General features: G+C 43.0%; 1 protein-coding gene across 2 annotated transcripts in view; it reads right to left on the bottom strand.

Annotated features, from left to right (window-relative positions):
- Positions 1-8,586: 8,586 nt before the first annotated feature.
- The window catches only part of LOC126461788 (uncharacterized), a 425,449-nt gene continuing 416,794 nt past the window's right edge, over positions 8,587-17,241 (bottom strand). For both annotated transcript variants that reach the window (XM_050096024.1, XM_050096023.1), the window contains one exon: positions 8,587-13,558. In XM_050096024.1, coding sequence (XP_049951981.1) covers positions 13,366-13,558 — 193 coding nt within the window. In that variant the 3' untranslated portion in view covers positions 8,587-13,365. The remainder of the gene's footprint in view (positions 13,559-17,241) is intronic.

The raw sequence follows: 17,241 nt of genomic DNA on the forward strand, positions 1-17,241 counted from the left end.
GGAACTCCATTGTCTTCAGTGATAACAGTAGATTTTGTCTGTATGTATGTGATGGATAAATCTGAGAACAGCGTGGACCAGGTCAGCTACCTATTCCAGGCTATGGCAACAGGTACCATCAAAATATGTTCAAATGTGTGCGAAATCTTATGGGACTTAACTGCTAACGTCATCAGTCCCTAAGCTTACACACTACTTAACCTAAATTATCCTAAGGACAAACACACACACCCATGCCCGAGGGAGGACTCAAACCTCCGCAGGAACCAGCCGCACAGTCCATGACTGCAGCGCCTCAGACCGCTCGGCTAATCGCGCGCGGCACAGGTACCATCCCAGGGTTCATAGTATAGCGGGCCATCGGTTACAACTCATGATCAGATTTGATTTTTCTGCAGGGTAAAGTAGCCAGTACCCGCTACACTGCACAGGCTGTTATCCGTGTGCTAGAGGGACCGATGACCTAGCAGTTTGGTCGCTCCCCCCCCCCCCCCCCCCCCTCCAACCAACCCTGTGCTAGTGCCATTTCTTCAACAGGAAGATGATGTCGTTTCTCACCAGGACAACGCACGTCCACTTACATCTGACGCGACGCAAGATGCTGTTTCTGGTGTACGACTGTCCTGCCAAGGAAGACCACCATATCTCTTGCCAACTGAACACGTATGGGACATGATGAAGTGGAAACTAACTCGTTCTCCAGGGCCAGCGAGATCTATTGTCGAATTGCCACAAAAGGCGCAAGGTGTTTGGGACAATGTATCGGAGGATGCCATTTCGCACCTTCTTGGTCGTTTTCGTGTGAGAATACACACCCGTGTTGCCGCCGAAGGAAGCTAGACTGTGCTTTGATGCGACCATTTGGGCACGCTTTAAGGTGACATGTGTGTCTCGTTCGGTCTGAATTTATCATCATGTACACCTGCAATGATGAACTACCTGTCACTGACTTGTCAAGGCCGTCGGAGTGGCCGAGCGGTTCTAGGCGCTTCAGTCTGGAACCGCGCGAACGCTACGGTCGCAGGTTCGAATCCTGCCTCTGGCATGGATGTGTGTGATGTCATTAGGTTAGTTAGGTTTAAGTAGTTCCAAGTTCTAGGGGACTTATGACCTCAGCAGTTGAGTCCCATAGTGCTCATAGCCATATGAATCATTTTTTTGACTTGTCAATAAAATGACCTTGCCCTTGAGGGTGTTACATTTCTTTAAAGATACTGTATGTAAATCGATAAACTGATAATAAACTTAAAGTAAGTTTTTCTTTCGTTGGTCACCGTTTTGAGACAAATGGAACAGGGTAAAACGAATTTTAGTGAAAATGCTTAAGTGTATGTGATTACCAGCAGGTTAGCAAGCAAGTTAATAATGTATCAGTGAATCACATTGCCGTCTGAGAGTGAAGTTACTAGTGCATGGCACCTGTGAATAGACACTTGCAACAACTGTGGGAAAGGTAACGTACTTGGATTACATCTGTGACCGTTCGTAAGCTAATGTAAGATGCATTATGATGGAATGTGCATGCATAATGGTGGTTGTGTGTGTGGCGTTGAAGTCTGGCAAAAGTGGGATAGCTGTCTATAATCAATGACCTCGAATGACAGTCATTACTCAGAGTACACTCTTGACTGACCTTTCAGCAGATGTGGACTGCCTCACACCAAGTCTAGTAGGAAATTGTTGAACAACCGCAGTTTCTCTCTGTCTCACGGTCCTCTGGAACAATTCGCCCTGAATTTTTCCTTATGTTTGATTAACCAGCTTGAATAGCAAAAAGAATCCCGTAATGTTTGAATACTCCATGAGTGGTGTAGCGCTTGACACAGTCACGTCGATTAAATATTTGGGCGTAACATTGCAGAGCGATATGAAGTGGGACAAGCACGTAATGGCAGTTGTGGGGAAGGCGGATAGTCGTCTTCGGTTCGTTGGTAGAATTTTGGGAAGATGTGGTTCATGTGTAAAGGAGATCGCTTATAAAACACTAATACGACCTATTCTTGAGTACCGCTCGAGCTTCTGGGATCCATATCAGGTCGGATTGAGGGAGGACATAGAAGCAATTCAGAGGCGGGCTGCTAGATTTGTTACTGGTAGGTTTGGTCATCACGCGAGTGTTACGGAAATGCTTCAGAAACTCGGGTGGGAGTCTCTAGAGGAAAGGAGGCGTTCTTTTCGTGAAATTTAGAAAACCAGCATTTGAGGCTAACTGCAGTACAGTTTTACTGCGACCAACTTATATTTCGCGGAAAGACCACAAAGATAAGATAAGAGAGATTAGGGCTCATACAGAGGCATATAGGCAGTCATTTTTCCCTCGTTCTGTTTGGGAGTGGAACAGGGAGAGAAGATGCTAGTTGTGGTACGAGGTACCCTCCGCCACGCACCGTATGGTGGATTGTGGAGTATGTATGTAGATGTAGATGTAGAATTCTTCGACCTGCCAGTCGAATCATTCGTTAAACTGTTTCATTGCTGTTGCATAACGATCTGTTTTTCCATGAAAAACATTTACAAAAGAATATGTGCTCTATTACAAAAGCAATCCATATTCCTTTCTTGAGTTAAACTATGTGATCAAAAGTATCCGTAAGCCGTGTGCGGTTCGTGTTCATGCCGTTTATTGTTTGTCATCTTCTATTACGGTACTGCCGCCTCGTATTCTTATTCCATTTACTGGCATCACTAACTTCCTGCCTTACCTGCCCGTGAGTGGCAGCAGCAGCGCTTATCGATAAGTGCACTGACGTACTATTTCTGGTGCGACTGATAGCATTTCGGGGTCGTCGTGTGTCTGGAGTTCAGCAGGGGGACGGGACAGCAGTCGGGACGTAGCGCCGGTGGGGTGCGAACAGCCAGTGCTCGCCGACCGCTGGCGACACACACAAACTGTCCGACGGAAGGAGATCGGAGCGGGACGACCGTTGGTCGGTCGTTCCGTCGGTCGTCTCATCTGGCGACTTGTATTTGGTCTTCTGACCGTTTCTGGCATGGAGGTAAGAATAGAGGGAGACGCCGTGACGTCACAGCTGCGAAGCTATGTGAAGCCGAGGGTAGCCGTATCAATCCGACCAAAACATTGCTGCTGTAAGCTTGTGTGCATACGCTTGTCGCTCGCTTTTGGAAGGATTTTGCGCTATTATGGTGACTTGTGTGGTGTTCGGATGTACGAATCGTTCTGATTGTGATGCTAAATCGAAGGGAATAACATTTCATGTGTAAGTTGTCTCGTTAAGTGTGATTTTACAACTTCATTGTGAATGAACGTGTGCTACATCGGTACTTGTACTATAGCGTGTTTTTCTTCTGTATGATTTTAGATTTCCTAAAAATGAAAGTCGGAAAGCTCTGTGGGAGAATGCCGTGAGGAGGAAGAATTGGCGTGCGTCTAAATGGAGCACTATATGTTCTCAGCATTTCCGATAAGAGGACATAGACCGAACTTCCCTTTCAACAGTAAGGTTCCGAGAAAATGCTGTACCGTCAGTTTTCCCTACACACCCAAAACATTTGCAAAAGGTATGTTAATTCAAAGAATTAAATTCTTAGTTTTCAAGTTCACGTTTCAGTATAATACGTACGTATCGTCGATAATCGAAGTGTTGAGTAACTCGCTTTGTCTTCATCATGTACAACCGAGCGAGGTGGCGCAGTGGTTAGCACACTGGACTCGCATTCGGGAGGACGACGGTTCAATCTCGTCTCCTGCCATCCTGATTTAGGTTTTCCGTGATTTCCCTAAATCGTTTCAGGCAAATGCCGGGATGGTTCCTTTGAAAGGGCACGGCCGATTTCCTTCCCAATCCTTCCCTAACCCGAGCTTGCGCTCCGTCTCTAATGACCTCGTTGTCGACGGGACGTTAAACACTAACCACCACCATCTTCATCATGTACCAAATTAAAAGCTAACACTACATTAACTGGCGTAAAGTATAGGCCTAAACAGGACACTGTGTAGATTTGCCATTCTGTGTACCGTATTTCAGTAAATATTGGTGGTAATGAACAGTGTTTCCCAGTAGTGTAACGTAACTAAAATGTCCCAGTACGTATTACAAACAAGATGTATTTATGGGGCTTTGGAGGGAGGGTATAGCTAACTTAGTTTTCAGTTTCTATTATTTAGTTTGTGATACACGTTTATTACTGAATTAACAAAATTGTATCGTTTACATTGAAGGCTAGCTATTCGTAATATTACATTAAAAACTATTTGTAATCAGAAGAAACGCGGAAATTCGCCTTTACGAGATTTTATTTTAAACAAAAACTTTGAAACAACCAATCTGATGACGTTACATGCGTATATGGTGCAATTAGCGACTGTAATACACGCAGCGCTGTAGCACACTGGCAATGTTTTGGTCAGAGTGTCATGGCAGCGAGCCACGCCCCCATGGCTTCAAAACGTAGTACGGCTGGGATACGTAGCGCCATCTCCCCTTATTCTTACCTCCATGGTTTCTGGGCTTCGTCAGTTGCTCATCTTGCCAGACGTGGGTCGGTTCCTTCCTTGTGCAGAGATGTCGGGTGCCCAATGGGCAAGTGTTCCCTCTGCATGGTTGGGTCCGAGCCAGTGTGCCCGGGTCGCCGTGTCTCCGAGTTCCGAACGGACATCGAGTTTCGGTCGGGTTGGAGCTGTAGTGAGCTCCGGACAGCGAAGACTCGCCCGACCGTTGCCGATACACATAATTTGAGTGCGGACGACCTTGGTTGGTCGTTCGGTCGGTCAATTCATCGGACGTCGTGTATTTGGTCGCCGACCGCTTACGTAAACTCTCTGTGTGTGTGACTTGTCATTTCTCCTTGATGTTCCACAGTGATTGGTTTTAGGATTGTTGTAGGCCTCGGTGAAAGTGTTTACGTGGAACTGTGTGTAGTTTCTGTGATTTCCGCTGAGCAGATGAATGCTGTCTGCGTACTGGAGTAACCAGTCGGTCGGTTCATCTACATCAACATCTACATTTATACTCCGCAAGCCACCCAACGGTGTGTGGCGGAGGGTACTGTCATTACCTCCCTTTCCTGTTCCACTCGCGTATGGTTCGCGGGAAGAACGACTGCCAGAAAGCCTCCGTTCGCGCTCGAATCTCTCTAATTTTACATTCACGTTCTCCTCGGGAGGTACAAGTAGGGGAAGCAATATATTCGATACCTCATCCAGAAACGCACCCTCTCGAAACCTGGACAGCAAGCTACACCGCGATGCAGAGCGCCTCTCTTGCAGAGTCTGCCATTTGAGTTTGCTAAACATCTCCGTGACGCTATCACGCTTACCAAATAACCCTGTGACGAAACGCGCAGCTCTTCTTTGGATCTTCTCTATCTCCTCTGTCAACCGGACCTGGTACGGATCCCACACTGATGAGCAATACTCAAGTATAGGTCGAACGAGTGTTTTGTAAGCCACCTCCTTTTTTGATGGACTACATTTTCTAAGGCCTCACGCAATGAATCTCAACCTGGCACCCGCCTTACCAACAATTAATTTTATATGATCATTCCACTTCAAATCATTCCGTACGCATACTCCCAGATATTTTACAGAAGTAACTGCTACCAGTGTTTGTTCCGCTATCATATAATTATACAATAAAGAGAGAGAGTGTGCCTTGACTGTGTTTAGATACCAATTATCAAGACGTAGTGCAGCTTTAGTATGTAAATCCTTGTCTGTAAGCTTTCTCTTTAACTATCTTGAATTCTTTGAACGGCCATCAGCTGTGTTCTGTAAATGTTTATCTTAAGGTTGTCTTTAATTATACTTGAGTAATTGTTTGGGCCTCAAGCCGACAAGATACTTCAAGTTTTCTTAAGATGTTTTTCTGTTGTACCGTGTAAAAGCTTATCTTTAAAGTCTCTCTTTTATTATGTAAAGAAAACTTTTTTTAATTAGGCTTTCAGCGGAGGAATTAAATTGAATTTTCCTTAATACGTCCTTTAGCCGGAATTTGTAAATGCTTGGAGTTTAAAGAATTTCCTTACCTGATCTGAAATATTATTTCGGCCTTTAGCCGAGAAGATATTGTAATTTTACTTAAGTAAGGCTGCAGCCGTTACTCTAAATCCTGGTGTTTTAAAAGCAGTCATTTAAAATTATTCTGGAGAAGTTACTTGGGCCCTCAGCCATGAATTGATCTTGTTGTTTTAAAGAGAAAACTGTGCAATGGTTTGAGGAATAAAGTTGTATGTGTTCTTGTATAACTAACAGTAATTGACCTTGGCCCCTTCCACAACCTGATCCACTCTGTCCTGCGAAACCACATTTCTATCCGGACACATGGCTGAAAATCACTTACAAGTTCGTGGCGTCCTCCATCGGTAATGCTGGAATTGGGTATGGTGTTGTCCCACCCTTAGCCTTGATGATAGCTTCCACTCTCGCAGGCATACGTTCAATCAGATTCTGGAAGGTTTCTTGGGGAATGGCAGCGCAATCTTCACGGAGAGCTGCAGTGAGGAGAGGTATCGATGTCGGTCGGTGAGGCCTGGAACGAAGTCGGCGTTCCAAAACACCCCAAAGGTGTTCTACAGGATCAGGTCAGAGCTCTGTGCAGGCCAGTCCATTACAGGGATGTTGTTGTCGTGTAACCACTGAGCCACAGGCCGTGCATTATGAACAGATTCTCGATCGTGTTGAAAGATGCAATCGCCATCCCCGAATTGCTCTTCAACAGTGAGAAGCAAGAGGGTGTTTAAAACATCAATGTAGGCCTATGCTTTGATAGTGCCACAAAAAACACGACCACACCATAACATCACCGCCTCCGCATTTTACTGTTGGCACTACACATGCCGGGCATTCGCTATATCCACACCCTGCCATCGGATCGCCACACTGCGTACCGTGATTCGTCACTCCATACAAAGTTTTTACACTTTTCAATTGTCCAATGTTTACGCTTCTTACACCAAGCAAGGCGTCATTTGGCATTGACCGGCGTGATGAGTGGCTTATGAGAATTGCAGAAATATTCTTTTTACTTATTAAGGTCAAAAACTTAAGAAAGTATTGAAAAGTGATAGATATGGAGGTAAATACTTTGCTCTATGTGTGTGTGTGTGTGTGTGTGTGAGAGAGAGAGAGAGAGAGAGAGAAAGAGAGAGAAAGAGAGAGAGAGAGAGAGAGAGAGAGAGAGAGTCATTGGGGGAGACGGGGGGGGGGGGGGGGGGGGGAGTATGTGTGCGAGAAAGGGAGAGTGAGTGAGTGCGAGGATGAGTGTGAGAGTGTGCGTAGGAGTCTTAAACAATGTGAGAGAGATTGAGTAGCTGGTTTGTATCGTTGAGTCTGTGGTTCAATATGCGACCATACATCTTCGCAGGTGGTACTCAGTGTGCGGGTGGTTCAGTGATGATCTGTGTGGGATTGTATGTTTGTGGCTAGATGGCAGTTGTGTAGTAGGGTGTGCAGATTAGTGGACTGGTGGAATTGTGTGTGAATTTATCATTGGCTGTGCAGTTCAGTGTTAGATTGCAGGATGGGTCAATGAGTACACACGTGTTTTTGGATCTGTTCTCAGAGGTGTGGACTTATGAATGTCTTATGAGTTTGTGGCAAGGTGTGAGACATGTTCACTTCTTTTGGTGTATGGTTGTGTGTATAGGTTTTTTTTGGCGAGTAGACAATCTTGGTGGTTGGGTGGACAAATGTGTGGTTGGATTGGTGGATGTGTCACAAGGTTTCAGAATGGTTGAATTCGTGTGTGGTTGGGAAAGTGTTTGGGAGTTCGATAGAGTGAGTGGATGCATCATTGGTAGCTGACTCTCCCTGACAGACTGAAATTATGTTCCAGACCAGCAGTTGTAAACAGACCTTGCCCTCTGCTGCCAATGTTCTTATTGTCTGAACTCTCTGAGCACGCTTCATCACTCATCTTCACCACTTCTGCTATGCCAATACTTGTCTCCTGCTTTCCCTGTTTATTCTATTGCAGACTGAAAGATTCAGTCGGCACTTGATAAGCATTTGGGTGATTGTCTGGTGGGTGCATACCTCTTTGAGCTAGGGAATTTGTGGTATATTATGTGTTTAGGACAGTTTATGATATTGCTTGCTCAGTTTGATTTGGCATACATCATATGTATATTGAATGTACTATTTGAATCATTCGATACATTTTCGTATTGCATGTGTCGTTAACAGCTTTCTCACTCCGAGAGCTTGTTTGTAGTATCAATAATATTGTCAGTGAGCAGTAACTTTAGTTTGATATTAAACACTGTTGACAGAGCACTTTTTCATCAAGCAGATGTTAAGGAATGCTGTAATTATGTAATTAACTTCGTGATTCACAGCTGTTAATATTAGTATAGGTAGCATTGTCTTGTTGATTTAGTTTGTTAATTTGACCTACAGTACTGCGGTATTGTTATTAACATATGTCTGTATATTTCTTGGCAATTTAGTACATGCTGCTCGGAGATACCTGCAGTGAAAAGTTATCGACTGCAGAGGATGTGAGGTAGAATTACGGAAATACTCCACTTTTACTTATTAAGGTCAAAAACTTAAGGCAGTATTGAAAAGTGATAGATATCGAGGAAAATACTTTGTTGTAGTGACATGGCCATTTCACTTACACAGTGTTCAATTATAATAACAAATTTATTATTGCATCTTACTTTCTTGAATACAAACATCATGAAATATTTATTACAAACGCCATTTACAGAGATGTAATGTAACGAAATGACGAGATGAAAGATGTCAATTTAAATACATGAAAAGTGATACAATGCAACACGATAGCCTTACAACTATTTTCAACACATACTGAAGACTCTTAACTCACTTAAATAATCGCTCTGTGGTTGTATAAAACTATGATAGATTATAAGAAATTAAAAACACATGGAAGCTTACAGTCACAGACAGAGAGGGAAGAAAGTATGAAAACAACGTGCAACTTTTAGTTGCTGAGGTATTCGTGCTATTGTGGCACTCTCTAGCTGCATCATACAGTATACTAAGTGTGGTACTGTTTATTGGCGTGAAAGAGCATTTCTTGCTGGGAGTAAATTATCGGAAATTTATTTTTTGAATAAAACTAGCCTTAACAGAAACTACTTTTCTAATTTATTTACTAATAGCAAACTGAAAACATTACGGAGAAGTACACATGTCTGACCGAAGCTGTCTATTTCTGAAACGGCCAAATTCCTAATAAAAACTAATCAAGACCCTCGAATGGGCTGCTAGCAATCAGAGCCATTTAAGTACCGGCAGGAGTCAAGGTAGTGCGCCAAGCGATGCTTCTTGCTGACGCAGCCTGGCCGTGAAAAGAGGTATCACAATCATCGGAAACGAGAGCATGCCTGGGCACGCACATTGCTGTTTCACAAGACATGCCTAGATGCCTGTCGTGCCGAGCTTCTAGCAGGCACCTGCGGATATCGGCATTGGTGTCCAATGTCATGACAGCGTACACATTGGTTTCACAGTAAATATTCTCATTCCTGAAAGTTATTCGCAAATCAAGCCCTTATGATGTAGATGTATCTACAGATTTGTGCAGAAGCAAGGGTGTTTTGTAGTAAGAGTCGTCCAGATACGGTGGTTGTTATCTGAGACGGCTAACCGGCCCATATGTTCAGTGAGAAACACACACTGATCAACAAAACAAGAGAACTGATGATGCTGCTGATCTTATTTGGGCTACGAGAAGAGATACACAACACTTCCACTTTTTCAAAGAGCAATGTTTACATAGAATTTTTCCCTCTATTGTTGTTTCTGCCCCTCTGCAGCATATGATTTTTAAAATTCATACATTCGATGCAATATAATTAAAAGGGTGAAACATTTATATAAATTTCTAAACAAATTAAAAAGGTGATTTTTCTTTCTATATTCCGACATAATTGTCGTAAAGGAGTGTGACTAAAAAATTTTTATGCACTGTGACGATGGCTTCACTATTGTAGTGTCAAATAAACATTTAAGGTGAAATTCACTGATTACATCTGTTGTTTTGTTTGCTTTTAAACGAAAGACAAAAAAGTAAAATGGAAAGTAGGCTCAGATAGGTTCAAGCTCCTAAACAAGAAGCAATGCAGCAACGCACGTTCACCGAAATAGTAAAGACCTGCACTGGTAAGGGGTAGAACTAGGAGAAGCAAAATCAGAAGCTCTTTAAGATCGTGGGGCGTGTGATATGTTGCAACATGCAGATGGGAGAAGGTGTAGAAGCGGATAATGGGAAACAGAAGCAGAATAGGGGAGTGGGCTGTGGGGCAGTCGACGGTATGAATAGAAAAAAAATAGGGAACAAGTGGGGAGGGAGAGGAAAATCCAGTGTGAGTTGCGGTAGAGAGGGAAGAGTTTCAGTCCACAACGCATAAATATCATGGCAGTTTACGTTGTCTGTGAGAAAGAGCTCGTTGAAGTATTGCTGGGAGAGAATATGGAGTGCGTGTGTCGGTGTAGGGTTGGTGGGTTATAGAGGTGTAGGAATAACAGGATTGTTGGAGTCGAAATACTGTGGTATATACAAAGGTGAGGAGACACAGAAATTTGATGAAAGTTATATGGGAGGAATCGACATGCATAGGTGATTTGTCAGTACTGCAATAACATGAGCAGAGCTATCAGAATACTGTGCGTTCATAAGCTTGACAGCATTCTGCTGTTTTGTGTGTTATGAATTTACTCGTTTGAGGTCAACAAATTAGAAATTTTGTACCGAAACTGGTGAACACTATTTTCCTCTCAGGTCGTAATTATATGACTGCTGATGAATTTTCTCGATAAGGGAGTTCATCTGTTGGCAATAGGTTCAACACCTGGCGTTGTCTTTTGTGCAAAATAGATGTCACAGTAAGTATTGTAGGAAAGTGGATCAAACGGTATAGCGTTTTTAGAGCGCGGCAACACTGAATTTCTTCTAATGTGTTTGAGATTCAGATATTCATACCGACTGCAAAATGTGTGTGAAGATCCGTATATGGCTGCAAGTAGTGCAGAAATAAGGATGAGAAATAGCATTTCCAAAGCATTTTCATGGAAGGAATATTTTCGGTTTCTCAAAAGTACAATAATTGCATTGAATTAATAGAAATCTTTCGAGTACTACTCAGTGTCCTACAACTTTCATATTCTCGATGTGTTATAAAAAAGGAATTCAGCATTGTCTTCATGTTTTTGGAACTATCATCTTACAGTATGCATAGTGTGATACCATCATATGAAACGAGCTATTTTCACAAGAAGGTGGAGATCAAGAGGATAGGCTAGTGTAACAGCAAAGGTAGGCCACAGAAATGTGTCGCAATGTTTCGTTGAACTGAACAGAAATTTACTCTAATGTCCACCAGCACACTAAAAGTACGAACTGTAGCACTTAACTGCTTATAACGATCATAAATCTCATTTCAAACACTTTGCTTGAAATTCTGCATTGTAGGAGGCAATTTAGCTTTTTTTGCAGAGAAATAGAAAGGTAGATATTGGAACAAGACAGTATTTGATTTAATCGGATTTATTCCCTAACATAAGCATGTTCCTCATAGCTGTTAAAAACATGCCACATGTCGCTACTATCACTAATTGATTAGTAAAATAAAAAAGCGCACTGCCTGATTGTTTGATTCGTAAATAACTTTCAAACGCAATTACTGAGACACCAAATATTACGCCGTCAACATCCCTCCTTTTTAGCAGTCTGTCGAACATTATTCCTCTGACATTACATTCAGTCACAGACTTTATGGTAAATCCACGTATTCAGGAGGAGAAATCTTTGGTTACAAAATGATTACGAGTCTTAGCTGGGTTATGCGTGGCAAGGTACCCACGGCAGTCTAGCTCTATAGAACAACAATAACACATTGTTGTATAACTCTCAACAGCGAAACTATGGGTATTTACAGTATGGTGTATGGAAATCGGGAAAACTAGCGAACTTCTCAACTGTATACAGCCTAAAAGTAAGCCACATCAAAGGGTTTCCACTATCAATTCGTATTCACAAAAAAAGAAAAGATAAAAGATCAGGCGATGAACAGAAGTAATGAAGGAATGATTTAGTTGTCGCTTAAGTAATATAATACCGACGAACATTACAAAAGTACAAAAATGCAGTTTTTATAATACATATAACAAACGATTCACATGCAAAAACGTCAGCTTTGATTGTAATTTCACAACGCAGAAGACCTATGGACGAGATTCCACCACTGGCGGAACCATTGTGCGACTTATAACAAGGCGAATAAATGCTAAGTACCAATAAAGAAATAAATAGAAACTTGTTAGTTTCATACAGCACCAAAATAAAAGAATTCTGTTTCCTCAGCGATTACGCATACAGAAAACACTGCCTGGTCGTAAATAACAGTCATTTAAATCTGAGAGATGTCAACACCGGACAGCTCAGAAATGTATTCCTGTGTGCATGACATGAATATTTAAACAGATGCTGGTCTCTACAGCTCCATAGGGACACTTAATTATTGTCCAACTAACTAAATTCACAAGCAGATGCTAAACTACCAGACATTTGTCTTTCTCGTGTGTCGCAATCGGCTCTGTTGCCAAGTTCCCAGCATGAGATTTCCAGCACACGTGCTTACAGAAATTGCTTTTGATAACCTGGCATCATTAATAATAAAAATATTGTATTGTTAACTACATTCATTAGAGGCTTATGTATATGCATTTGGGATTCAGGCTGTAGTTTATAATCACTGATTTTCTATGCCAGAAGAAATGCGAGAATTTTATGATCTATCAGAGCTCAGAGACATTATAACTGAAATTTTCTGAGCAGTTTCTCCTTGTACGTGTGCTTAATAAAGGTTTAAGATCAGCAGACATCTTCGGACCGCTGAACTTCTACTGCAACAAACACATCTGGAAACGCAGGAGGTAGCTTCGGGAATATCTCAATTAGTTACATACAGTTTTCGATATAGAACTACTTCTGGTGGTAACACACTTTACAATAACTCTATTAGGAGAATTGACTGCTATATGCACAAACAGAGAATACCAACTCCTTTTTTGTCGTTCTCACTACAGGCATAGCTGAAGTTACGGTGATGAATATAATTATCCGCAGCTATCTTTAGTCACGAAACGATCCATGGACGGCAACAGTACTTATTCTGTCTTTAGTGTGCCGCCCACGAAGTAGGGCTGGTCGCGCAGCCCTACTTAGATATCCGTCTTGAGTGGCGTAAATCCAATGCGGCAGTTGCCACGGGTGGACAGTCCAACGTCGGTGGCTTTTCAGTCGCACGCCTCGCGCGCAGTCGTCCGGGGAGTGGTCGGCGCGGCGCGGCGGCAGTCGACGTCCACCGCCTTCTAGAGCGGCCGCCGGCGCAAGCGGCTAGGAACGTTGTCGTGCGGAGGGCGGTGGCGCGCCCTCAGTAGGAGACGTTGTTGCGCAGGTGCGCCTGCTTGCGGTACGCGTACTTCTCGCACTTGCCCCACCACGAGAAGCGCGTGCACACCTTCTTCGGCTTCAGCACGAAGCACTTGGTCTGCACGATGTTGAAGAACAGCTTACCCACGAGATTGGCAGCGCCCGTACCAGCCATCTTGAGGCAAGTGCGGAACCTGCAACACAAGAGAACGCTGTCAGGTACCATCTTTCAACACGTCACCCAAAATCATTGCCTCCCAAATCTTTATGCTAGGGTACGCCTGTAGCGGATTCGTAAGCAATGTCAGCTTCATTAATGTGTATTCGAAAAGATAGGAAACCTACAGCAAGCCCTCAGTCACGGGTAAAAAGGCGAAATGAGATAATAATTTTTTTTATTAGTTTCAGTAATATACGATCCAGTCATATTAATGTGTCCGATACCAACGTGCAATGCTACTCGGCAAAAAGTGTGATAGGGGTACATGCAAAACAGTGCAGTCGTTGTCGTAATGCGAAAATGGAGCGATTTATCTGACGTTCAAAGGGGCATGATAATTGGCTTTCAGTCCAAGGGTGGAAGCATTTCCAAAATAGCTACGTTTGTAAACTGTTCGCATCGTCTTGAGTGGCGTAAATCCAATGCGGCAGTTGCTGTGGGTGTATAGTCCAACATCTGTGACTTTTCAGTTGCACACCTCGCACGCAGTCGTCTGGGGAGTAATCGGCGCGGCGGCAGTCGACGTCCACCGCCTTCTAGAGCGGCTGCCGGCGCAAGCAGCTAGGAATGTTGTCGTGCAGAGGGCGGTGGCGTGCCACCAGTAGGACACGATAAAGTATACTATCCATGGCGCAATAGCGCTATCCAAAACCGGCGTCAAGGCAACAACGATGCAACATGGGCCATAGATTACAGGGGTGAACGACAGCTGCGATGTTTTAAGGGCGAATATATGTGCAAGCGCAACCGACCGTCCAGATGAACCAAGGAGCTACCAACATCGTCTCCTCGACTGCAACTTGACGTCCACTGAGTGACTGCAGATGGCATTGTCAGATGAATCACATTTTATGCTCCATTGGACAGATGGCCGTTGGCGTGTACGGTGTGAAACATCTCAAAGCAAACACCCTGAAACTAGGATGGAACGTTAAGGTCTTGAGAATGTTTATGTGGCATTCCCTACGTGATCTCATAAATCTGAAAGGCAGAGTGGATGAACACCAGCATGTGTCTATCCTTGGGACCATGTCCACCCCTACACGCAGTTTGAGGGCATATACCAGCTGAACAGTCCAATGCGTCATACAGCACTCAGTATAGATGTGCTTCGAATAGCACCAGGATGAGTTTGCCGTACTTCCTGGCCACCGAGCTCCCTAGGTATTATCCAATCGAGGACCTGTGAGAGCACCTCGATTGGGTTGTTCGCGCCATGGATTCTCAACCGAGAAACCTAGAGCAGCTGGCCACGGCCCTGTAGTTGGCATGGCCCCACGTCTCTGTCTGTACCTTCCAGAACCTCATTGACTCTTTTCCTGCATGTCCCGCAGCGGTTCGCGCTGCAAAAGGTGGTTATTCAGCCTTTTGATCATTAATGTGACTGGACAGTGTATGTAAAAGTTAATCAGAAATTACTTCGGCTGGGGCTTGCCATATGGTTCCTTGAACCAATTGAAAAAAGTTAACGTATTTTTTATATAAAATTATTGTGCATTTCTTTCAGGACCTCAGTTGCGAATTTTGATGAACCACTGGCACTCAGAGAGAACCGTATTTTGTTAACGAATAGTCTGTAAGATTCTGAAAACGAATAACAACAATTTTATTCGAAATACAATTAAGAAAAATATTCCAATAAATTTACAGCAGTTTGCCAGTAGTCTGCCTAGCGCCTCAAAGGACGAAATTGTGTACAAGCCCGTTTTATTTTTACGTCTCCAGAAATCATGTGGTGTACTTTAGATGAACTATATTTTTATCAATCGGTATAGGATAATATACGGGGTGCTCAAAAAGTCTCTCCGCAGTGACGTATGATTGTTAGCCGCGCGTGCCGTATGCAGCAGTGAATGTACCGAAATGAAACTCAGTGAAATATTCATTTTTACTTACAAATTTTCATATTAAATGTTGAAAGTGTCCCCCCTATTGTTGAATACACAATTCAATTCGTCTAATCATGTTTCCAAACACAAGCTGTAACATTTCTTCTGTAACAGAAGCAGTGAAAGTGGATATTGCAATTTTCAACTCATCGATGGATTTTGGACGGTTCTTATAGACACTTGCTTTCGCTGCACCCTGGGTGGTGTTAGGTCAGGCGATCGTGGAGGCCAAAGTCCCTGTGAAAAGTATGCAATCACCAAAAACATCAGCAAGCAGTGACATTGAAAGGTGAGCTATATGCGCGGTTGCACCATCTTGTTGAAAATAACCGTTCAGTATTTCACTAAACACAAGTCCTCCTATGAATGGGTACAGAATATCACTGCAGTATCGTTGTGCGTTTATTGTTCCGTTAAAAAATATGGGACCCACAATCCGACGTCTAGAAATTGCAATCCCAACTCCTATTTTCACAGAATGAAGTGGTTCCTCATGAATACACAATGGATTTGCAGTACTCCACATACGAGAATTTAGCGAGTTCATGTACCCGGATAAATGAAACCACGCCTCATCAGTGAAAAACGTTTCGTTAAGAATATCCATTCCAATTTGTTGAACGAAATTTTTGAACCAGTGACAATAATGCAGTCTCTTGCCATGATCAGTATTTTTCAGTTCTTGCTCGACTCTCACTTTGTATGGGAAAAGTTCTAATTTTTTCCTTACAGCTGTGTGGGCCGTTCCGACACTAACATCGATTTTCTGGGCGAGTTTTCTTATTGCACTGAACGGACGCATGGACATTTTATCGCAAATATCGAGTAGTTTATATTCAGATAAAACGCTAGGACGACCATTTCTCGGTGCATCTGTACTGAACCCGTATTTCGAAATTTGTTGCTCAAATCTCGCACAGTATCGCGATGTGGGAGTGTTGTCTCTGGCAAAATTGAATTAAATGTTTAAAGAACTGAAACTGTGTATTTACCGCCAGCTTTACACATTTGCTCGACTTCAAACACACTCTCTTCCATGGTTAGCATTTTAACAGTGATATAAACGAAACAAACGAACAAAGGAACTAAACGTAAACGTTCTCGTCAACACGTAACGACACACACCAACGATACTACTGACGCTGGCTGAGATAAAAGAAACAGTGGAATGTGGGGGGAGTCCACTTGAAGGGAAGTAACCTAGGCAGGCGAACGATCATTCGGCACGCGCTGCTAGCAATCATACGGCACTGCGGAGAGCACCCCGTATACACAAAAATGTGATGATAACGGTGGTAATGTAGCAGCTAAAGGCAACAGCTCCAAGTGGTAAAACCTTCAATTACGACCATCCTCTGGAGGATGCTACTATCATATTTGTTTTAAATATTACTTAATTAAAATCTTTACTGCTACACTGTATCAAATCTAAAGATATCAGCTGCAGTTGTTGCAGTCAGTTTAACTGAACGTTGTACTGATTACTATATTCGACAAAACTATTACAGCTGTGAGTTTCACGACATACCAAGCATCAGTCTTACCTTGAGGCAAATATTCACCCAGTACAAACCAATGTTAACTGCGAGTTCAGTATCAGAAATTGATTCCAGAAATAAAGTTTTGTGTTGCTATAAAACGCAATACAATTCTATACGTAAATCGTACGGAAACAGAAGTGTAATAATAAGTGTGTACCTAATAATATTTCCGGGAAACGTTGGTTAATATTCTTTTCCAGTGAGAACTTTCACCACTTCCTGGCTCA

The sequence above is a fragment of the Schistocerca serialis genome, chromosome 1, assembly GCF_023864345.2.
Source record: "Schistocerca serialis cubense isolate TAMUIC-IGC-003099 chromosome 1, iqSchSeri2.2, whole genome shotgun sequence".
NCBI lineage: Eukaryota > Metazoa > Arthropoda > Insecta > Orthoptera > Acrididae > Schistocerca > Schistocerca serialis.